Consider the following 24,960-nt stretch of genomic DNA (forward strand, 5'->3'; position numbering starts at 1 on the left):
TCTTGTTAAAACATTGGTGGTAGAGCAATGGGACAGCAGCTCCTTCATGTTAAACACTTAACTTTAAAAGGGAGCTTTAGATTTTATCACGAGCCTCAGGGGTCAACATCTTTTGCAAGCACCTAAATGCTGAGCACCTAAACCTCTGGACCTTGTTTGGACAGAGTTTGAGTGTTTGCCTCTCCTGCCACAATCCCCGCTTTGAACTCAGCTGGGGCACAATGCCTAAAAAGAGAGGCCTCAGCACACCTAATACCAGCTTCTCCTCTGGTAATCCACATAACCCAATTCTGGCAAATCCTTTGTCATTTGGTAACTTCCCAGGCAGGCAGCCAGTGGTTGAGCTGCACAGGCAAAGCTTTGTGTTGGAGCTGGTTTGGAGCTTCTCTCGGACCAGCTGCCTTTGATCCTGATGTTTTTCCCATCCCAGCCTACAGGATTCCTGCAAAATCTGCCACCTCTTATTTGAAGCAGGCCAAGCCTCTCTGTGGCCCTTGGTTGGTTTTAAATTCAGGTGTTATGTTACTAAACTCGACAGCAGGACTCCCAGAGCATGGGTGGGATTGAAGGGAGCAAGATGCACAAGTGGTCATGAAGAACACCTTGGGAAAGTGCCTTTCCTCATCAATCTTCCAGCTAGGAACAGGATGACCTCCACAACTTCTTCTACCTTAGTTGTCCTGTGATAATCCTGTTACATTGTGTGGCTCTGGACCAGAACCATGTTCAGAGGACAGGAGCAAAAGGACGCCATTTTTAAGATGGAAAACAACATTTTAATGAGAGAAGGGCAATGAGGCATCTTTAAGCCTGAGATGGCCCTCAGTGACTCCAAAATTCTCACAGCATATTGCCATGTCTAATCCTTTTTAATCTGGAGGCTGAGATAACAAGGACAGATCACAAGAGAACAGAACTTGCAGAAGTTCACTGTTTAATAACCATCCTGTATTTTGCTTGTCAGAGAAAACAGCAAATAAAACCACTCCATACCTCACAGACCTGACTACTATCTCCTCCACCTGTGCCAGGGAAGTGGAGAGTGGGAGTAGTATGCTTTGAGGAAATTATTTCCCTCACTTGGGAAAACTTCCCAAAATGTTGTCCCCAGGAGAGGCCAAGAGAGGCAGCGCTCCAGCAAAAGCCACTTTTGTGATCCATCCTTCCAGCTGAGCAGGCACATGGCTCCAGTTAACTGGGATGAAAGGGATGCTTTGCTGGTGCCAGGTCTGCTCACTCTTGGTTTTGGAATGCTGGATTCACCTTCCCAGTGGGGCTGATGGATCCCTGGGACAGGGCAGCAGTGGCCACAGGCTGTCCGGCCTGAGCTCCCATCTGTGTCTGGCTGCCTCTCCAGAAACACACACCAAAACAGAAATCAAACCTTCAGCCACTGTTTTTGCTTGATTTTCTTCCTAAACCTTTTAAGTTGTGTTGGGTTTGGGTTGTTTTGTTGAGTTTTGGGGTTTTTTTGACAGCTTTGAAAGGTGAGTGAGTCATGATACATCTGAGATCTCAGATAACACGAGCATCTTCACAGCTCTTTCTCTCCTTGGGGAGGAAGGGGCAGAGGCTGGGGTGGGAGCTGCCCCATGAATGAGGGCCAGGTGCTCCCCACATCTCACTCAGTCCCACACCAGTTAAAAAACAGTAAGGATTAAATCTGTGCATGGTCTGACTGCAAGGAAGCAATTGCTCACAGCTGAGCACCTGCCTGTGACCAAGCCATGCCCATGGCAAGGGAAGGATGTTATTTCCCTCTCACAGCTTCACTCTGTTGGTGATGCAGCTGATCCTTTACTGTGTCCAGGCTCTTGGCCCATTTAACTTGTGAGCTCAACTGCTTCCTCCTCCTCGCCCAGCACGGGCACGTGTCACTGTCGAAACTCACTTGAATCCTTTGCCCTACTTTTTTCCCTTGACATTCGCAGCATTTGACAAGGCTTTTCAAGCTGCCATGGGATGATCCAAGGGTGGTGGTGCTGACTGCAGGGTTCCCACAACCTGGCTGGGGAGGAAGCTCCGGACTTAGTTATCATTCCGGTTCACCCTCTTTTCCCCAAGGGAAGCAGGCTGGATCAGCTTGGAAGGGACTTTGGTCCAACCTCTTGCTCATGGCAGGGTTAGTGTTGAGATCTTATCAGCTTGCTCAGGGCTTTACCCAATTTAGCACTGAAAGCCCACAAAGGTGGATGTGCAACCTCCTTGGGCTGTCTGTCCCAGGGTCTGGCTGTCACTCTGGTGAAGAAATTTTCCCTTTTATCCAATTTCAACGTCTTTTCTTTCAACTGTCTCATCTCTAAACCGTGTACCACCATGAAGAGTTTGAATCCATCTGCTCAGGAACTGCTTTTTAACTGGTCATTGTTCTTATATCCCCCTGAAATCTTCTTCTCACCAGGCTCTGCCTCCTCTCACTTAGCAAATGCTCCAGCCCCCAACTCTCTTGGTGGTTTATCACTTCAATTTTCCAATGCCTTTCTTATTTTGGGGAGGGGCCCAAAAATTAATAGTGGAGGGGATTCTGAGCCATGGGGACAGGGAGAAGGATTGTTCAGGGAGCAGGGGGCAGAGCTGTAGGAGTGTTTCAGGGCACTGAAAAGATGTAGATGGTGACATTTGCGGGGAGCAGCAGGAGGATGTCAGAGTGTATTGGGTCCCTGATGGATTAGAGAACAGCTGAGCCTGCCCTGGGGTGAAAGGGCTCCCAGATGTTGGGAATCAGCCAACAGTTCCCTCCATCCCTGTCACAGCTGAAGGGCTTAAATAGGAGCCCAGGGGAAGGATTTGTCTGTTTTCATGGACTATAGAGCAAAGAGAAGGTGAGGAGTTTGCTTAGTGGTGTGAGTGTTGGTGTTTGTTTTTTTGGGAGTTGGTGGGGGTTTTGTTGGTTTATTGCTTGCTTTTGTGGGTGGGTTGTTTGTTTTTTTCCCCTGAAATAAACAGTGTCGTTTAGGAGCCTCTCACAGGAGCAGCTGCAGTAATTGTGCCTGGTGTAGGTGTCTTATAAGAAACTCGAAAAATGATGGGAAAGGCTTAGAAAATGTGGAAGACAAGGATTGCCCCAATACAGAAAGGAAGATGGGGGAGGAATAAGATTTACCCCTACAGAAATGCAGGTGCCACAGGAAGAGCTGCTTGTTTCAAATCTCCAAATGAGGTGGTGCTTCAAGGCACCTCTTTGCCTTTGTCACCCACGGGGCAGTGAGGGACAAGGACTTCAGGAAGGTCAGCTCCTCAGGATTCTGGAGATAGCAGGGCTTTGGCAGAGCTTCAATCAGGAGTTGAAGGATAAGGTCAAAACCGAGCTTCTGCCGGGCCAGAGGGATGCCCTTCCCCTTTTGAAGCAAAAATTGCTGAGTTAATTGAGAGTGAACAGAAATGTTGCTGTCGTGGCAGGGGCTGGCTTTCCCAAGGAATGAGGTGCCTTTCTTTGGCAGGGTGATTTTGGGGAGTCACCTGTGATAAAGCCATTATTGCCCGGGAGCTGATGTAAACGCATCCTCTGTTTCTCAACATCTCCTAAATCCTTATGCACAGTTACACCAGGCGAGCGGGGGCTCCGATTTTGTCTGATTGTGGTGATGACCCATTAGAAAGGAGGCAGGAGAGGCTGCAGAAGGTCACCTGCGCCCCTGCCCTGTCCCCGCAGGGCCGTCCCTGCCCGGAGGATGCGCCGTTCCCGGGCACTGGGCTCCCTCTGGTGACCGCCGGGAGCTGGGACCGGGCTCTGGTCCTGCTGGGTTGGCTCGTTTTGGAGAGGAGCCCTAAAGCCGTCTCTTTGTGCCGACCTTTGGGAGAAAGTCAGCCCTGCGAAAATGAGCAAAATGCAATTTTAGTGTTCCTAGGGCTCTGCTCGGGCAGGATCCATCACCTGCCATCAAAAAGCTTAGGCACAGGGTGCAGTCTCCTTCATATAACGGGTAAAAGGTGATGACTTTCTTGGCCCGAGAGAACTCAGTCCCTTCTCTTCCCACAGGGCATTGCTCATCTCTCCTGCAGACCCTGGAGGAAGAAGTGTGGGGCCAGAGAAATGCAGCTGGGGTGAGTTGGCTTTGTATCTCTGTGATTTGGGGAATGCTTTTTGGTTACTCGGCCAGGTGCAAATACTGAGATTTAACATCAGTGCTGGGACTCAGAGCATGACGCATTTGCTGCACTTGTCACTGAACTCATCTGAGGCTTGGACTCTGCCTCTGTGAAAGATTTCCCCCCCCGAGAAAGGAGACACAGCCAGCGGCTGCTCCTGTATCCAACAGCTGCGGGACGGCGCAGCCGCAGCATCCATGCAACCCCTGCACCCCAGCAGGGTCTCAGAGGACCTTCTGCTACGGAGGGGGTGCTGCTCGTTGCTGCTGTGCCTCGCCGGCATTTCCAGGTCCTGCACAATCCCTTGGAATGGTCCAGGCCTTGGCGTGGGCAGGGTGCAGTACTGCCGATGGACACTGGATGCTGCCGCAGACCGGGAGCTTTTATCGCCTCTCTTCAGTGTAGTTTTAGCACCAGGCTGTGATCCGTGAAATGTTGGGTTGTTTTGGTTTTTTTTTTTTTTTTTTCTCGTAAAGCCGCAGCTCCTGGGCTGCGGTCATTAGGTTGGACCTAAACTGCTACCTCCTGAAATAGATGTATATATTTGTGTATGCGTTTATATAGTTTAAGCCGTTCTAATATGAGGTCAAACCATGATTCAAGAAGAAGGCTGAGAAAACTCGGGGACAGAAAAGCAAACTTGTTTGAAAAATCAGCCTAATGTTGTATGGTAGGGGGCAAACAATTCCAGTGGACTAAACCCCAGGCCCTGTTTTGTTTGCAGCTCTGATTAGTCCTGGGACACATCCTGCAAATGTTGCACTGGTAGCTCCAGGAGTCTGGCAGATGTCAGATATTGAGACAGCTCTATGATCCTCCTTGCCAAGCTCTGATAACATCCCTTACTCCTGCTTTCACAGGGCTCTTCTCCTCCAGCTACTCCAGTTGTGCCAGGGTGTGCTGGTCAAACACTCAGCTTTGCCCAGTCAAACCTCACCTCCCCTGGAAAGCAGCTCCACGCTGTTGAGACAGGAGGAGGACAAGGTGTAATTAGAGCTGAGCCTTAACCCCTGCCCTTAGCAAATGGATGGGCCTTGGCTGATGGTGCTTTGTTCATGAGAATGCTTTGTTCATGAGGATGAAGTGAAATGCACCCGAGCTTCCCTGCTGTGCCATGGCTTTGTTGCTTCGTGGATGCTGGCAAGGTGATGGAAATATGAGAACCATACTTTCCCTGTGGGGATTAATGTTTAGAATGAGAGAATGTGCGGGTTGGGGACTGGTACAGGATCAACGGGAGGATGTCTGGGGTAAAGGAGCAGCCTCATGGTAGAGCTGTGCCAGCAAGCAGGAAAACTGGGCTCTTGGGGCAGTGGGAGGCTCTTTCTGCCCTCACGGGCAGTGCTGGCCCCAAAGGGGTTTCTTGAATTTTCTGTGTCATGGGTAGGCCAAGCTGAGTGCACTCAGCACTGAGCCTGGGAATCAAAATGAGCAAAAACTTTCCTTAAGATCAGCCTGAGTGGTTCTGTGGCTGTGGCTTTTCTCCAGCAATAGAAGGTCTCTGACATGAGGTGTGGGGATGAAAGCAGAGAGAGGGTGGCTGTGGGGGGAGTCCAGGGTACTCTGCTTTGGGACACAGTGTGGGTATGGAGCTCTCAGCCCAGGGGCTGGGGGGAGGCAGGAGGGCAGCACCTGCAGATTCCCTGCCAGCCTTGCCATGTTGATGTTGAGGCACACCTGTGCTGTCTTGAGAAAATCCTGTTGTACCCGTGTCTCATTGTGATTTAGGAACAGGGAAGCAGCACTGATCCAGGGATTAGGAATGGTTTCGGTGAGCACACCTGCTGCTAGGTCCTTGTAGGGCTGGGGAGTGTTTGACACTGGCTGCAGGACACCCTGCCCGTGCTGTGCCTGCCAGGTGAGATCAGGTCACTCCGTGCTGTCTCCTGCCCCTGTAAAGCTGCTGCAATCCAGCCATCACCTCCTAATTGGCTCTGGCAGGAGCTTTAGCTGAAAAGCTCCTGTCTGGTTTCCTTCCAGACCTTAGAACAGTGCTTGTCCCATGCCTGTCCCAAGGCTTCTGCTCACCTTTCTGGAAAGGCAATGCAGGAGGGGGGTGTAAAATTCATCTGATTCTTGTGAAAGATGGACCAGTGCTGGAAACTGTGCCCTTGAGTCTCCTTTTGCCCTCCTTACTGCCTGAATAGTCTGACAGCTTAGTAATGCTGCTGCTCTCTGGCTTGATTCAAGTTTCTTTGGAGAAAATACTGTGACTTACTTTCCTTCTCCAGTTTCTGGAATTGTGCCCTGTATTTGACTGAGTCAGGCACAGTGGATCTGTAATTACCTGTGGTGCCTACATTTCCATTAAGGGATTTTATATGTTAATCTCACAAGATTTAGTGCTCATTTTGGGGTTTTCATCTTGCCGGCTGCCCATAACCTCTTAGTGTGAAGTGCTGGGTTAACTGCAGGGCCAGCAGAGATGGAGGCAGGCATTTCTCCCTAATTCACCCTTATCCCTGATCCCAGCACCCAGCTGAGGCTCCTGGACCAGCAGGGAGCTGTGGGGCTCTTGGCATGTGCACTTCAACACACCTTTCCAAGCATCAGAGGGTGATGAATAGCTCTGCATCAGTGATCCAAGTTTAAACAGACACCGATTTTGTAGCATCTCTCAGTTTAAAACCAGACAAATTGTCATAAACCTGGTCAGGGATTGCTGGGCTGAGTGAAGGACAAGCCATGAACTCATTTATCAGTGAAAACAGTGTCCTCTCAGCTCCATAAAACTGAATGTTATATGATTTACTAGTTGCAGAACTAAATCTACCTAAATTGACTCAGCTGTGGTCTATCTAAAGTAATCGTTTTATCAATGGGTTGTTTGATTTTTATTTTTTTTTTTAGTGAACCAACCAAACCAATCATATTAGGGAAAAAAACCACTATTGCTTACTTAAATTCTTAAGATTTAGGGCTACTTGAAAGTGGAAATGCACATACAAAACACAATATTTTGATTCTGTTTAAAGAACTCAGAAATTTCAATTATTTGCCTGCTTTCTTCTAGCTGCAGCTACTCACTAAATCCAAACCAAAGTAGCTTAACAGCTTCTGAATGTGTTTATCTCAACTAATTTACTATTTGTGGGAGTGGGGATATTGCCTAGGTGTAATTACAAACCCTCTATATCTGAAGCTCAGAATTTTCTTCAAGTGTTAGACACCAATTATTTTGATTTTAATTTAGTACCATTTGTTATAGGAAAAGATTTTGCAACATACCTGTTCTGTCTAGTCACATCTGTAAGGGATTAATCAGATTTTTAAAAATCCCACATCACTTTATCAATTTCATCTCTGAGGCAGTTTAATACACTTAAATTTTCCTAAAATGTGCTCATTTTGGTCCTGATTCAAGAAATATCCATCATTAGGACAGCAGAGGGACCCAAAAGTGCATCAGTTGCAGTTTAAGTGTCTGCTTGAAATTCTGCTCATGCTCCCCCACTAAACTGAGGCAGCTCTCACTGCTCACAAATGTCACACACACCCCTGTATGTCATGAAATGTGAACTGAATGTAGAAAATTGGATAAACAATTGTAAGTTTTGCAAAATACAAATCTAGAGCCACCTGATCTTGCCCTAGGAACCAGGGTAATTAGAAAGTTTTACTAGAATTTGTTAAATTTACAATATTCTTACTGTGCCACCATTTGTTTTTCTAGTATGACCCAAACTTGGGGGGAAAACACCTGAGGGATAAAGTTGGGTGTTCACCAATGGAGGTCTTGGCTTGTAGCTCATCAATCATGTACAAAGCTCCTCCAGCCCCTGAGTCATTCCCATGCCACAGCACAGTGCCTGCCATGGAGCAGAAACAGAGATTGGAAGATACAACACAGCCACACCAAGAAAGTTTTAAGAAGTGAGGGGAAAAAAATCATAGAGCATTGAAAAAACAAAGCTGGGAAGGAGGTTTTTACCCACAGTAAAACTATGAGAACATGCTCAGAAGCAGAACTCTTGAACGAGCTCGGCTTTGACACCCATTTTTTTATTCATCTGTGGATGTTTGAAACAATTTAAACAAGTTTATTGACCAGCCTGTGAACCATCACTCCTGCCCAGCTGTCTGGCCCTGGGGTCTGTGCTCTGGAAGGAGCATGACAGATCCAACTCAGAATCCAGGGGTTGATCTTGCAGCAAGTAGAACAGACTGGAGATGAAAAGCCCAATCGTATCTGAAGGCTGAGAAGTTTGACTCAGGAATTTATAGTGAACTATGACTTCTTTGATGCCCTGGTCCTGAGTTTGACTTGCTTTGCTCTCAAGAGCAGCACAAATAGTGAAGAACAAGGCTCCCACTGTTGAATACCAAATGCTTTAACACCACAGATATTTTGTACTAAAAATCTGATGCAATCTCAGTGTTTCAAAACACCAAGGTCAAAGTCTTCTGGGGTGTTGCAGGGGGAGGAGGGGACATCACTCAGCAGCAGTGACTGAGCAGGCTCTGCTCCAGGTCACCCAGTCCCCTTCCACGCAGGAGCTGCAGCCAAACCTGGCCCCTGCTGTGATAAATGATAAAAGCTGTTCTTTTCTGATATATAAACACCTTGACAAATGGTGGGGTGTGAGCAGACTGGGTGTGCAATTCCAACGAGGCAGTTTTAAGAAGAAAAAAAAAAACAACAAAAACTTTCAAGGGGTGTTAATGATGCACTTTTTGCTGTGCCCAGCACCCTAGCCACAGTGCTCTGAGCATTATGCAATCTGAGAACAAGCTCCCTTTGACTTGTACACATTCTTAACAGAAAATGAATTGGTGGGAAAACTATTTGCTAGGAGAGACATAGAAATTAATGGCATGGCATTGTATGTGACTGTGTGTGGCAAGGACACAGGCCAAGCTCAGCACGGACTCCTGAGAGCTAAATGAGCAACCAAGTGCTCAAAGCAGCATCAAAGGATCTCCAGAAATGAGCAAACTTCCTAAATAAGCATAAATAATGAAGCTCGGGGCTGTATGAGAAAGCTCATCAGTATATAAATAGTTCATTTTGAAGTTCTCTGTTATAAAACACCACCAGAAAAGGGCTGATGCGTGAATAGAGGTTGAGGCCTTGTGTGATTATCAGTGATCTAAAGGAAAATAGGGGATGATGGAGATGGGCTGGGAGATACAGATCTAAAGTGGTGTGGTGCAGCAGATAAAGCCAGGAGAGTCAAACTTGGCACTGTGAGCCCTCAGAGCCATTTTTCACTATTTTTAGGAAAACCCATCCAGAGCTGTTCACCTCCCATCACGAGGCTGTTCTTGTTGAATCTTTGAGGCTGCTCGTATCTAAATCATGTCCTCGCTCATGCAGAGCCCATTCAAAGCACAGATGTCAGCACCAGTCCCTGGTAACAAGATATTGCCAATATTGCTCACACAAGAAACTTGTAAAGTCTGCAAGATGTCCCTTGTCTTCTCCAGGACAGAGTAGTATTTTTATCTTCTAATCCTGTGATTCTCTTTGTCAACATTTTCTTTTCACTGAAATTTTTCTCTGTCAATCCCCCAGCCAAAGCACCTCATCAGGCACCCTCCATTGGGTGCAGCAATTGCTAATATCCACTAGGACCTGCCACAGCTGCTGCAGTGACAACAGTGAAATGTCCAAGGATTCTGCCTCTTCATCCAGCATTTCTTGTTTTAAGTAGCTTTAATGAATTGGGAAAACTGTGTACTAATTTCTTTACCCTCTGAAATACAGGTTTTGCCTTTGTCTTATTGGGAGCAAGTATTCAGCACTTCTCACATCAGTCTTAAATACATCCTGAACAGACAGAGTGGAAAATTGTCTTAAACTCTTTGGCATCCACTTGCTGTCAGTTGAATGTCAAGTCAGGAATAAAAATTGGCAACTAGCTGTAGATTTCACAGTCATGCAGCAGGATTTGTGGAGCTGAATTTGCTGTTCAGTTCCTGGCTTCAACTGTCACTCCATGTACCTCCAGTGATGAGCATTCATGCCACAGTGAGCCATTGGAGTTGTCAGATATCCAGGGCTTACTGAAATAACTTCATTTGGAAATGGACTGTCTCTTCTGGTCTGAATAATCAGACAGAACAACATACAAAATGTTTGACGTGTACTGGGAGCCTGGGACAGTCTCTGACACATGAAAATATTTGGAATAGCTCGGACTCCATTTAATGCTTCTCCAGAGTTTTGCAGAACGGTAAATTATGAGCTCTGTAATTAAGCTGTATGCTCCCTCTCTTTAATTATGCTTTAATACCATCTCTTTTAATAGAAATAATGAAAGCCATTGATCAAATACTTCTCAGGCACCTCAATATAATCTAAAAGGAAAGTAAATGTTAGCAGGGAACAAACCTTTAAAGCTTCATGTCTGTAGTTTTTCTCCAGGCTTAACTATATTTTGGAAATACAAGTAGGTCAAAACTGCCTTCCCTATTGAAGAGGAGAAACAAAAATCAGCACAGGTGTTTTCCTCTGCATTTATGAGCAATAAATAGGTTGTTTTGGGGCTAAGCAGAAACTACCCATTTATCCTTGCAGTTATTCTGGTAGTTTGGCACAGTCACATTGTAGGTATAGCCCAGAGCAGTCCTGTAGTGCAGTGAGGAGCTGCTCCGTGTGACCCACTCCCATCTTCCTGAGCACCTCCAATTCTTTTATTACAGGTTATTAGACCTTCCCATTCCCTTTAGAATCCTATTCCCTTTAGCTCCTGCCTGTGGGCTTTTCCATGAAGATGCTAAACTCTTTTCTGAACCTGCTGATGCCACTTGCCTCCACAACAAACCATGGCAACAAAATCCAGATTTCTTCCTGCTGCTTTTACCATTTTTAACCCACTCTCCTCAGTAACCCCTGATTCTTGTGCTGTGTCATTTGAACATCAGGCTTGTGCTTGCCTTATCCACAGCTTCATGACTTTAAAAATCTCAGCCATGTCTCAGCCAAATAAATCCCAGCAGCATTTTTAGAAGATAACCAAATCAAACTGCAAGACTAGTCTTCAAATAGAAAATATGGTAAGGGAAATGATATTAGTCATGAAAGACATAACAACTTGTCAGCAACAGCTCTGTGTTACCATCACACTGAGATTGCACTCAAATGTTCCAGCTCAGCTTATAAAATATTTGAGAGTGCACATCAGTGAGTACTCTCAAATTCTGAGACACACAAAATCCCTGTGTCACTGAAATAAAATCAAGATTGATTTTTTAAAATGTTCCTTGTATAAAGCAAAAGAATTGCTCATTCACTGTAACCTTCTGTTTATAGGCCAACTTTGAGCAACAAAATACAGGCACATGTTTAAATTCATTCCCTTGGTTTGGTTTTCTCTCTGCCCAGTACAAACTCCACAGCTGATTTAACTGCAATGCCTTGACTTTGTTCCAGTGTCCAAAGTCAAAGGAATTCCAGTGCACCATACACCAGCCCTGCATTCCATGATTGCTGCTGCAGCTTTTCCAGGAAAGGATCACTGTTCTAAGCTCAGGGATTCTCCCTGTGCTGTCTGTACAGGAGTCAGGCAGCTCCTCGATCAGAAATCAGCTCTAGGAGACAAAACTGCAGATCTTCGCACTCCATACTTACCTAAACCACCACTTCTATGCATCAGTTTTCTGATTTGCTCATTTCAAAGGAAGCTGGGGTTGGCACTAAAGCACACAGAGCCCTGGACAAAGACCTGGATATTTTCTGACAGGTCACTGAGCCAGAGCCTCACGTGCTTGTCCCAGAAGCTCATTTGTGCCTGCTGTCCTGACAGCCTGACATGTGCTGTCAAGGCTCCTTTCCTGGCCAGCCTGGTGCTGCACCACTTCCCTAATCCACAGAGACACATAACCAGGCTCTGACACGAGTCACAGTCAACTCCTGACGCTAACCCAGTGTCTCTGGAATCCAAACAAACCCTCCAAAAACCCCTTAAATTAATATTATCAATGGTTCCTCTGTTAGGCAAGCTAAATATTGAAGGCAGCACAGGACACAAAGTATGAAAAAAGTATTTATTATTTACACAACTGCTATAGTTCCTTAAGAACAATATATACCATTTTTTATTTGAAAGGGTCAGCCTTCTTTCAAATCCATGAACTGCATAATGCACGAGTGTTGGAAATGCCAAACAGCAGTCACATCACACTTCTATAGTGCAGGCATAAGCAGCGCAAGTAAATGATATTTTAAGAACAGTATGGCTGAATATTGTATTTAAACACAGTGTTTGCACTTTGACAAGATTTAGCTAGAAGAGAACAAGGGTTTTGTTCATGCTTTGTTAGGAATGTGACTTTCCATCTGAGGTTAAACCCTTTATCTGACATATGGGGATTTTTCAGGCAGGCTGCTTTTCACTGACCAAGTAACAGTGGGTTTCTCTCCCTCCAACTTCAATCTCTTGTTTTCCAGTAAACACTGCTTTATAGTACAAGTTCACACACTGGGGTAAACTGGCCACAGAGGTGGTACTTTCCCATCTTACTGTCTTGCACAGAGAAACACTGACATACTAATACATACCAAACTTAGACAACTTGTAATTTATAGACTTAAATAGTGGAATAGGAGAGGGAGACTGTTTCTAAAGATGGAGGGAATAGAGGACTTACACAATTCATACACTGCCAAGGTTGGCTTTTTAATCAACTTTTTTGGTCTAAATATTTTTTTTTCTAGTCTCAGAATGGTTTTGGTCTTTGATGGTTATGGTTGTACTTCAGCAGCAAAGGAGAGGAAAGTATTTTGAGAAGTAACACCAGAACTGAATGCAAGAAAAAGCAACTGACTTGTTTCTCCCACTTTGAGCTTATTGCTGTGATCTTCTAAAAAACCCACAACCAACCAACTGGAAGACCAAGTTTAGCAGTCGTTCTGGCATTGGGTCCAGTGTCCAGCACTATTATACTCTAGCACAAAAGCAAGGAAAAGTCCAATGATCTTAGTGATGTTCCCTTCAGTTCAGTGCCACACAGTTTTATTAGTGCTATTGTCCTTGCTTCTTTGAAAGATACCTGAAAGAAACAAAAGTACAGTTTTTCACCAAGTAAGAGGTGGGCACAAATATACCTGGGAGCTTAAGACCAAAGTGTGACTCTGCTTTCTTTTCTCCCCAACAATCCTCCTACTGATAACCAACAATTGGAAATGCAATCAATACCACTTATGATTTTTATTTGACTTCAACATCTTTCAATTCCATGATAGGTTATCTTGTGGTAATTCAAAGTCATGTTTTAGTTAGACTCTATCAGGCTTTTTAAACAAAAGGCAGGAAGGAAATGGAAACCTGTCTCATTCTAAGAGGATGGAAAATTACATCAGCTGGAAAAGTGGCTTTTATATCCTTTAAGATAAAAAGGTCCATTAGTAATGGCACTCCTTCAAATAAATTCAGGGCTTTAATGAACTGATCCAGCATAACCTGAAAAGAACAGCCCTGCAGCAGCTTCTCTGGAGAATGTGAGTGACTCTGAACTGCTTGTATTCTGATCTCACAGCTCTCAGCACCAGAGCTGGAGCAATCTGGCTACGTGGTGTGACAGTGAAGGCTTTGCAAATACTCTAAGAATCCAACCAATTTCACTGATGGTGTGAAATATCCAGTGAATCTCACTGCTTTTAAGGTTTAACATTTCCCTTTCTGTTCTAATAAGAAAAATGAAATTGTATCAAGCCTGTAAGGCTCCTTTTTTAAGCACCAAAGGAGTGGCTTTCCCACAGCTTTTCTTCACATGCATCAAAGCTTCAGGCTGTTGCATAAAACCATTAAGAAGGATTTTGCTTGAGCAGTTGGAAAATTCTTGTTCATAAGACAGTAACTTGGAGCTGATGAATCCTGCAATACCACCCAACCTGGATGGTGCCTGAGAACCACACTAACACCACCCTGACGGAACTACCAGAAAAGCTGCTTCATACCAAAGGAGTTGGGATGTGAAGCCACAGCCTAACTTTGCAGGGGTGGAAAGAGAGAGATTTCAAGGGACCAGGTCCCTTCAACATTCTTTTCCTTTTAGGAGGCACAATTGCATAATGTGCAGTGCTGAATATTGGAGAAGCATGGAAACACAGACACGTTCTGCCAAAATCTTATCATTTTAGGGAAGCTGCCCCAACACTACAACCCTATTAAAATTCTCCTCAAACTAAAGGACCTTTATAACTGTAAGTGATGCCAGAGTTAATCAGTTCCATTGTTGCTGGTGTTTGTAGAGACAACCTTAAACAAAATACAGGAGTCAGGGACAGAAAGAAGCAAGAATTTTGACTTTGTTCTTACCTTTCCCAATGTTTGTGATTCAGCTCCAAAAAGTCATCTAACTTTGCTATTTCTTTGAGGTACTGGGTGAGCTTTAGAAGCTCCTTGTCTTTATCCCGATTTAAATGTGCTTTCATAAAAGGCCTTATCTATACAAAATAAATAAACTGGGTATAACCATTTGGTCACAGAAAGAAAAAATGCTTTAGATTCTCTATCATTTACCACCTGACTGAAATATATTTTCAATACTACAAGTTATAACGTTTCACAGGTAAGAGGAAGAAAAGCCTTTCCCAGCAGTGGTCAGATCCAATCTGTCCTGTTCATGCAAAATGGACTGAGAGGTTTTTGCCTTGCACCAAGTTTCTTTTCTCTTGTACTTCAGACAGAAGTTCTTCTTCCCCTCCCAGACAGACTGATAAAATGATCTGGAATGGACTGCCACATTTTCTAATATGGTTTCAGAGAGATTTTTGCAGGAGGGGTTTTCAGCTCAGCATTCTGAGTTGTGTGGCATCGTTGGAACCAGATGCTTTCTTTCAACAAAAAGCCTTTGACTACAACCAGAGCTGTTGTGAAAAGAGATATTAGAAGAAGCAAAGCTTATCTGACAACTGCTTTAAGCTTGGAATACATTATACCTGGGCCTTGTTTTAGTGATTCAATGCTCTTGTCTGCAGTTGTTAACAACACTTTGACAAACACTTTTCCAATCTGAGCTAGAGGGACCTCTCTGGATAATCCCCTCCCAGCAAGATCTTTGCTATTCCTGATTCTCCCTCCAGTTAAGATCATCTTGTTAGATCTCATCAATTGCTATCCTCTTCACACCATGGATACTTTCAAAGAGATACCATCTTGGATTTCTGCATTTGAAAACATCTTTTTCTTTTTTAGAGAGATTTGTGTAAGTTCTTTTAGTACCACACAGCTCTACCATGGTATATATGTAGAAATTTATGTTGCATTCTTCTTACCCAGAACCAGCAGTAATTTTTTAACAGAGCACATGCTGCTTGACAGTTGTATAAAATGAAATATTTGCTGGTGTGCATTCAAAATGGCTCAAGTGACTAATTACTTCTCACAACAGAATATTTGTGATTATCCTGTCATACTATCATGAAGTACAGCCACTTGTTATTTGACTTATTTTTGAATATGACCACTGTGGAGATTGAACATCACATACTTCAATGGTGCCTGTCAGCAATGCCCAGCTTGATTACAGCTTGCAGGTATAACTTAAGCAGAAATAACAATTTCATTGATTTTGGTAATCTCTTAAATGCTCACTTAATAGTGACACAAGGTTTATTTAATACAACTATTAAGGAAATACTAAGCCAGACAAATGGCACTATAAATGAAAAAATGTAATAAAATATGGATCTTTTCTAGTTAAGAATAGTCTTTATGCTACAGCAAAGAAGTAGGAGAAAGTACTACTTGAAGTATCAAGTAGCAATAAATGAAAATTCCAGCTTACATTACCTTGAGTCCATTCTGTGGGTTCATCAGGAAGTTTCGGCCAATATCATCAAACATAATAGTATTTTTTTTGCTGTAATACTCTGAAAACTTTCCCCAGATAACACCAAGAGGCTTCACCTGCAAATAGAACACAATACAAGGTATCTGAGGTAAATCAGATCATATGCAGAAGATGAAAATATCATCTATAGGAACCTGAGTCCAAACTTGAATGGACACTTTTATATTCTTTTGCTTTACCATTAGCAGGTAGTTTGGCTTTAACAAAGGAAGAGATGTGAAATAATGTAACAGAAATACCCCCCACACTAAGGAAAACCTTTCTGTTGGTACCAAGTTTTCTAGCAACTGTTACCCACTGTTTGATTTGAAAGCTGTGACATCTAAATATACCACTCAAAACACTAATAGAGACTTTGAGTAGAAAAAAAAAAAATCCCTGGTTCCAAGATTCTTGCAGTTTTCTTGCATGAAAACTCCAGAACAACTTTTTTTGTTGAATATTTTAAAGTGGTGTGATAAAATGCCAGCTGAATGTAGGAAAAGATAGGAGAAAACCAGGCACTTACATCTATTAGTCCTCTCCGAGGAGTGTGCACTGTTATCATGGCAGCACTGTCCAGCATGAAAGTTATCTTGTAGTTTGCATTGGTACTCACCCCAAGCTCCTGCATCACAAAGATTTATTATTACAGCTTCTAATAAGGACAGTTTTACTGCTGAACAACTGGAGCCACAATTATAGTACATTGTTTGTCACGGGATGAGCTGTGGAGGTTTACCAGAGACACGCTAAAAATAGATACCTGGGGAAATTTAGATTTGTTACACAATAAGGATCATAAAAGTGCACATAGGGATTTATTTTTAGTGTTTAGTATCAGGAACTTAGCAGCTGATGCCAGCAGAAAATCAAAACAACTTTGCAGAGAAGGCAAAATACAGAGGGGTTTTGCTCATACCTTCGTGCACAGCAAGTTCTACACACTCAACTTTACAGCAATTGTGTACTGGCTGCTTTTTGTTCCTCACAGTGATGTGCACAAATCACAGCCCAATCCAAGATGGAATATCCAGGAACAGCTCACTGTCACTGTTCCCTCCTGCACATGCCCAAGACAGCAAACATTAGAGTCAATTTGGACCTTTAAGATTTGGTAACTCCTGAAATACTCTAGGGAAAACAACCTTTTTAGAAATAACAAACTTTGTCTAGATAAGAGAGCATCATTTCCATTTCAAATCCTTTCCAAAGCCGAAAAGTACCAGTAAAATCTGCTGACATGGTACAACACAGATATTGCTGACAATTTCTGGTGTGTGAAACAGCAGCAATATGCAAAGCTACGTAACAGGGAGAAAATACTTGCAGTAGCTCTCTTGCAACTATCCAGCCATACTTAACTGATTTGCTTTTCTATAAAAAAGGGGATCTTGCAAATGAAATGCTCTGGGTCAGTATCCTGTTACACTGACAGAACCAGCTGTTCTAGATTGTTTGAATCCCAGGCATAAAGAGGTGGTAAACGAGAGATTACATTTGCTTGTCTGATACTCCCTTCTTTTTAATCCTGTTCCTGCTTTGTAGTTTAAAACAGAAACTTTAATGCCAACTATAGCTGGAATCACTACTCCCTGACCAAAAGTGAAACTCTTGGAGGGAAGGACCCCTGGTGCCATCAGTTGAAGGAGAAACAGAAAGTGGCACCTAGTGGCAGGAATCTCAATGGATCAGGATCCAGGAGGAGGGCTGGAAAAGTAACCTAGAAATGCAGAAAGGTGACCAGCACAGGGGAAAGAGCCCATTTTGAACAATGGTTTTCCACAAGATTGAGTCCTAACACTTACTCTGACAACATAATATAAACATGTGACACTGCCACAAGAATGCAATGTTTGCAAGGCTCAACACTGACTTTACTTCCACTAACTAACTTCATTTCATAGTTCTGATTAAAGGCTCTCATTTCTGAGAGGCATTTTTGTTTAGAAGAAGTTGTAGCAATTAATTATTTTGAGGAGGAGAACACTGGAAAAATGTGCTTTGCTCTGTGAAAACCTGAAAAAATTGTGCATAATAAAAGCTTAAATTTGGAAAGGTTTTTCCTGGAATGGAAATAATCTTTGATTTATGAACATAAAGAACCCCCAAGCCACCAACCAAACACACAGCAATTCTTAGTAAGCTCATTAGATTTACAGCTAAGCCTGACTGTAAATATGTTTACCACGAGGTCAGCTGTTCAAAACTGGCTTCCTGCCTGATTCCAGTAGGGAAGAAACCAGAAAGTGAAAGAGGTCTTATGGGATGTTTAATAAGGCAGAGGAAGCAACAGAATCCCCCAGCTGCAAGAAGTAAAGATAAATATGAAAAGAGTTTCCTCTTGATAACCTACTCCAGCATGTCACATCTGTCTGTTCCTTTAAAAAAAAATCACATTTAAAGACTGAAGCTCTATAATTAGAGGTAAGATGAAAGCAACTGTGCAGGGCTGCGTGACAAATCCAAGTTTCAGCAGGTACTGACTTGTGTTTAGTTCTGCTAAATTTAGCACCTACTGCTGATAGTTTGTGTGGAATTCTAAAATTAGATTTAATCTAGTTTTGTGATAAAGATAATTTAAAGTGACTATGGAAATTGAAACAACTCAGGTTATGATTCATACAACCTCCTCAGTTTCTAACCTGCTCTACAATGCTGAGCATGAGCCCAACTGCATGAAGGGTTACCCAGATCAGAAACAAATTACATGTTTTCAGAACAACTTACTTTCATTTTGGCTTCAATCCACTTCATATTAGTAGCAGCTGAAACAAAAGGGAGAAAACAGAAAGAATACTTTATCAAAATAAGTCATTGGCAGGCAAAAAAAAAAGAAATAACCCAAGAACTTGTTCGCTTAATATGTCAAATTTTTACACAAAATTTAATTTTAGAAAGATCCACCCTTGTTGCAGCTTTTAGGGCCACTGCCTTAAGGAAAGTCTTCCTTCATGGAAGACTGTTTTTGTTTGGAAAAGCTTACTTTTCAAATTAACAACTAAATGAAGCACTGCAAATAGTTAAACCATTTTCTAGATCAGCTGTTACTGAAGTACAGCCTGCAGGACCGTAAGAGTGGGATACACCTGGCTTGAGGAACCACACTGCCTGTGCAGGATTTCCTCCTGGAAGCAATGACAGGAATACATAAAATCTGGAAAGGACCAAGTGTCAACATTGTCTACTGATCTAAGAATATGTAGACACATTGGCTACAAAAATGACATTTGGTAATACAATTTTAATATGGTTTGAGCCCTGCACTGGCTAAAGTCTGTTCTCCAGCTGTTGGGCAGGAATTGAACTATAAGGCAAAGGACCAACTACCCCTGCAGACAGGAGAGCTTGGTTCATTTGGCAGTTCACTATGCGTTGTCTGGAGTGACATTATTTGTAAAAATCCCTATGAAACATTGTTCTAATGTTGATTATACAGTTCCGTTCCTTCAAGCACTTCTTTGTACAAAGTAACACTCAGTAAAGTGATGCTGAGCTTCATCCTGTGACTAGACACATTCTTGTGAGCAGTATGTGGTGCTTTTTCACATAAGAATCAGTATTTTTCTAAAATATCTAATAATTGTCTGAATTACAGCCAAACAGTTTTAGATCTTGTGATTCACACTAAAAAAGCAATATAAAAACCTCCCACCAGGAGTCCCTGCTCTGGATGACAATTTACAATAAACTCTTAGGTACTGAGTACAATACTTACACCAAATTACAATATCATAGTCCTCATATGCAGAAGTCAGGAATTCATGGAGGTATGGCCTCATCAGCTCTACCCCAGTTTCAGCACATGACCTGTGGTCTTTAAAAGAATATAAGAGAGAAGCAATTCAGTATTAAAGTATTAGCTATTAAAGTCCAGTCTGATTTTCCTTTCTATCCAGAGACCCAAGGAGTTTAATGAGGGAGGAGGCATTTTAGGATAATGAATTAATTGATATCAAGCTCCCGTTCCCATTTTAAAGAGGGAAAGACAAAGCAGAGGGAATATTTATCTGTTGGTCTTTACATGTACTTGAGGGGTTAGCAATAATTAAATCAGAGATCTCTGGGTATCAATATCTTTGAAGAGTCAGGACAAATAGTTCATCTGTGTACTTAGCAAATTTGTAATTAGTCAGATATGAAACAGATTCCTTCAAACCCAGTCCAGTTAACTGTGTGAACATATATTAAGATCATTTCAGAGATGCACACATTCCCTGTTCCAATTCCAAAACTGCTGCCAAAATCTGCCAGCAGAAGACCTCTCCATAAAAATGTTAAACTCAGAAACAGGCTGAACTTTGATGTCAGATTGGAAACAAATCTCATTGAAAAGGAAAGCTAAGGGAAAGGTATAAGGGAAGCTATTATTTACTGCTGACAGTCACGCTGTCATGACACACCTACAAGCCAGAAAGGTAAGTCAGAAGGAAAATCCTGGCTTTCAGAAAAAACCAGCTTGACAGAATTTTCAAGTAAAACATGTTTTTGTGAATGTTTAGTAATGATATGTAACTAAAATTTGAAGCTGTTCTCCCATGCCCCCCAAAAGTAGAGTCAATCAGGTACAGAATTGGATCATTATTTTACAGTATCTTGCCCTGCCACTGTGATGGCCAAGATACAAGTTGTCAAGGGAAAGACTATCAGGACAGAAGACTAAATTGCTGACTTTTTATGTCTTTTTGTAGCAATTAAATAGTTGCTGCACTAAAATCAACAGCATGCAATATTTTAAAATGCTTTTTAAAATGTGAGCTGAAGACAAAAAAATCATATAAAGCAGAAGTTATGTTGTACAACACAGCAAAGCAAAAATCAAGAAACCTGATCTGGCAAATAAATTGAGCTCTTACACAAACAAAAACCATAAGTTGCATAAAAACTCACCAAATAATGTGTAATCAACATCTAGCACCAGCAGCTTTTTCCCTTCTCTAGGAGGATTCAGAATCTCCACTTTGTATTCTTTAACTCTACGGGAAATTTTTAGTAGGTTTTCTTCCCTGATGTAAAAATGCAAAAAGTTTAAGTTAATTAAAATGTACACTCTGCAGTCAATAACAAACTGTTTTAATGGCTTGAACTCCTAACCTGTTTTCTACTTCCACAACTTCCTCTTCAATATCAAAGTCATTGACCACATCATCGTTATCTGGAGGTGGCCCAAGGACATCTTCCTAGAAGAATAAAAATAATAAAAGATAATAAGGATCACAGAAGGAAAATAACAATGGATATCAAGTTTCTGTTACTGCACATTACAGGGCAGGAATACTATTTAACCAAAATTACTTCACTTTACTAGTGGAAAGAATTATTAAAGTATACTGATGATTGTTCAGATTTGAGAAGTCAGTATCACAATAATAGGTTTGTACTTCAAGTGCAGAACAAGACAGGAATTTCATGAATACATTGCTCTCAGTTCTGCAGCAAAGCTTACTCTACATAGAAAAATAAATGCAAACAGAAATCTATTGTACTATCATTTTCCAAATGATGAGTGGAATATTCAAAATTCAAAATCACAATTAGAAGACACAAAGTATTTTTTGCTGTTTAAGCTAACAAACAAGAAAATTATTTACCAAACTCTCCTCACGAGTGCCCATCATCATAATCTTAGTATTTGGTTTCAACTTGAGGGCTCCAAGCTTAACATCATCATCTGCAGGTTTGCCTATAATGAAAGCAATTTTATTTTTATTGGGCTAGAGAGATTTCAGAAAAATGTCAATACATTCCATACTTAATTGAAATAACCTCCTTGTAACACCCCAAGCTGTGTCATCACCATCTTCCATAAAAGTGTCTCGGTTTTGGCTGGGATTGAGTTAATTTTATTCCTAGTAGCTGGTGCAGTGCTGTGTTTTGGATTTAGTACGAGAATAACGTTGATGGCACACCAATGGTTTAGTTGGTGCCAAGCAGTGCTTACTCTAAATCAAGGACTTTTCAGTTTCCTGTGCTCTGACAGTGAGCAGGTGCACAAGGAGCTGGGGGAACTGGGCAAAGGGATGTTCCATGCCACAGAACCTCATGGCCAGTGTGGAAACAGGGGGGAATTGGCTGGGAAACACCGACTGCTGCTCAGGGACTGGATGGGCATCGGTGAGTGGGTGGTGAGCAACTGCATTGTGGCACTGGTTTCTCTTGGGTTTTATGTCTCTCTCTCCTCTTTTCATTATTATTATAATTAGTATTATATTGTATTTTATTATCTTCCAACCATTGAACTCTTCTTATCTCAACCCATGAGGTTTACTTTTTTCCCCCCAGTTCTCCTCCCCACCAGGACTGGGCAGTGTAAACCACTAAAAAATGACCAGGTAGATATATTAATAATAAACAATATCCAGTGATGTATGAAGTGTCTGTATTCACATTCACTCCAGAGCTAGAACTGGGAGGTGGATGCCCTGTTAGTGCACACACCCTGCCTAGGATTGGGGGGTATTTGCCCTTAAATATCTCAGGCACATCCCCAGCAAACAGCAAGTAAGCACAATTACCCTTCATTTTAAGCCCAAGCAGTTTTTGACGCTCTGGTAACACTCCAGTAAGGCCTTTCAGAGACTGTTTCAGGTCCAACACTGTGTCTTCTTCTGACAGCGAGGTTATTGTGTACTCCTGTCCACCCCATTTTATTATGAGAGAGAGAGACATCCTTGAAGCATATGTTCAGTATTGCTGTCTGAAAAATATGCTGCGGGAGGCAAACACAAAGATCATGTAAGGACGAAAGAGGTGAACTGCTCTTTCCAGGAGACAAACCGCAACATCTACTCAAAGCATTCTTGATTTTTTATTGTATTGGACATCAAAGAGCTGTTTGTTTCCCCTGAGCAGATGAGAAATGTGTTGAGAAAGTGCTGAAACAAAGGGAGAAAGAACAGTGTTAAAACTGGGGCTCCGAGTTCCACTTTGATGTTTTTAGCAATGTCACATTCACATCTGCTGTGTGTTCTGGGCAGGTACAGCCTGTGCACTGCACACTCGAGCAGAGCACTGCAGCACCACAAAAGCCATTGCAAAGCTCAGAAATGTCCTCTGCAATACTTATGCAACCAAACCAGCCATGGGTGCCTTTACAGATGTAATAACAAAACAGAAAATATGAAATCCCTAACATATAGAAGGCCATAAAAATAGTTCTGAGCCCAAGAGTCCATTTTTGGCAGTGGATTTCTCTAATTCATTCCACTGTGCAATACCTGCAGTAATACATACCCCCGGTCACATCTCACTGTAGCAATATCAAAGCAGGAATTTGAAAACAAAGCCAAAACACACACCCACACAATGAAATTACACCCTAAGAAATGCACTTTCATTGCAGTGCTGACAAAATAACCATAATTATACTATCTTTAATTTACACAGCAACATTTATACAAATTGTATTTAACAGTTTAGTCCTACATTGAACACAGCAGAAAAACAAGATTTTTAGCTTAATGCAAAAGGAAAAACATGTTTTTTGTCTGCTAGGGCTTGGAAACAGAATCAAGGAAATAGGTATGAAAAGGCTGCTACAGACTGTCAGGAGATGCAGAGAAGGCCTCTGCACCACTGATGGTGAAACTGTCCTCAAAAGACTGACATTCAAAGAGAGAGCAGATCTGTGAAAAATCTAGGGTTATAAACCTTCAAGGAATGCAGGTCTGGCAATTTTAAAAAATCTCAGAAGCCAAAACTCTGATTCTTCTTCCTCTCTACCTTTGTATTCTCACTGGTTACCCACACTCAGGCTCTTGGGAACAAACCTGTAATTGCTCAGGCATAGCCACTAAGCTCAGAGCAGATGAGAATTAGTCTAGATACAACCTCCTTGCTGAGGACACTACAAGCCTCACCCTCCACACTATTGCCTAGGAGCCCTGAAAACAAACTGAAAACTGGTATTACTGGGAAATGAATTTTTTTCCCCCCAAATATTGTCAAATCAGTTAGGGACCTTGTATGACACGGTGAAAAAGACTCATGAAAAAGGGGTCTTAGAAGCACTAAGAAATTCTACTGAGGCTAAGGCTGCATGGTGTGGAGCACTATTGATACATAGTGTCGGTATCATGAATTATTCCTGTCCATAATTCTTCAGAGTAAGTTAGAAACAAGAGTTTATTGCCTGTTTCCTTACCTGTACTATACACCTCAAATCGTTCTGCAAGGACATGCACACGGCAAGAACTGTAAGAAAACTTCACCAGTCTCTGTCCAGTGCTAAATTGAAAAGATCATCCCTCCAAAGCTGAGCATTTGACCAACCCTCAGTCCTTAGAGATCTACAGCCCTGTCATGACAAATGCTATCGGAAACAAGACACTCTTATCCCATGCCAAAACGCTACGGAGTCCGAATCAAGAAAAATGGGAAAATGGTTTAGGAGCAGAAAAAGACACAGGGATTTCCAAGGGTTCTACCATCGAGGCTGGGTGCTGTGCAGAACTGACGCTCATACAGCTTCCTTTGCTTAATTACATCTTCAGAGCCTTCACAAGACCCTTGGGCCACCAAGACCCAACGGGCTGGAAGGCCACGAGTTAGAGAAAGCATTCAAGTTGTGCTGTTAAAATGCAGCATTACATCATTTTCCTTGGACGATTCAGAAGAGAGGCACCCACATCTTTAAGTTCCACTAAGCAACATAAACATCAACCCCCCCTTAAAACGCCCGAAGTGCCCGATGAGCGCACGGGGCCGCACTTTCCACAGCACCGTAACAGGTGTGGGACGCCGGTTTGGGGCCGGCAGCCGCTCGGTGTCAGCACGACGGTGTGGGACGGGGGTTCTCCCCCGCCGAGGCTGCCCCGGCAGCGGCACGGCCCGACCGGGAGCGCCCGCTCGCTGCTGCGGCGGCCGCGGGGCTGCGGAGCCGCTCCCGCGCCGCGGGGACACCGGCCCGGCCGCGACACCCGCCCGCCCCCGGCGCCCAGCCCGGCCCGGCCTCCCCCCGGCCCCGGCACACCCACCGGGCTGTGCGGGGGCCGCCGATCCGCCCCCGCCCTGGCAGCGCGGAGCGGGCGCTCACCCCGGCAGCGGGACCGGCTCCGTCCCGGCTCCGCCGCGCAGGAAGCGGAACTGGCGCGC

General features: G+C 43.1%; 1 protein-coding gene across 2 annotated transcripts; it reads right to left on the bottom strand.

The window, feature by feature from the left end:
- Nucleotides 1-12,064: 12,064 nt before the first annotated feature.
- UBLCP1 (ubiquitin like domain containing CTD phosphatase 1) lies at nucleotides 12,065-24,960 on the bottom strand. 2 transcript variants are annotated; one of them, XM_039559772.1, is made up of 11 exons: nucleotides 24,902-24,960; nucleotides 22,383-22,576; nucleotides 21,459-21,550; nucleotides 20,962-21,047; nucleotides 20,758-20,873; nucleotides 19,586-19,684; nucleotides 18,598-18,635; nucleotides 16,397-16,495; nucleotides 15,828-15,944; nucleotides 14,352-14,479; nucleotides 12,065-13,083 (listed from the first exon to the last, which is right to left on the bottom strand). In XM_039559772.1, the coding sequence occupies exons 2-11, from the start codon at nucleotides 22,534-22,536 to the stop codon at nucleotides 13,056-13,058; spliced, it is 957 nt and encodes a 318-aa protein (XP_039415706.1). In that variant the 5' UTR covers nucleotides 22,537-22,576; nucleotides 24,902-24,960; the 3' UTR covers nucleotides 12,065-13,055. The 2 variants fall into 2 exon arrangements, with proteins under 2 accessions (XP_039415706.1, XP_039415705.1); XM_039559771.1 differs by having other exon boundaries at nucleotides 24,843-24,950.

This window comes from Corvus cornix, chromosome 13, assembly GCF_000738735.6.
Source record: "Corvus cornix cornix isolate S_Up_H32 chromosome 13, ASM73873v5, whole genome shotgun sequence".
Taxonomy (NCBI): domain Eukaryota; kingdom Metazoa; phylum Chordata; class Aves; order Passeriformes; family Corvidae; genus Corvus; species Corvus cornix.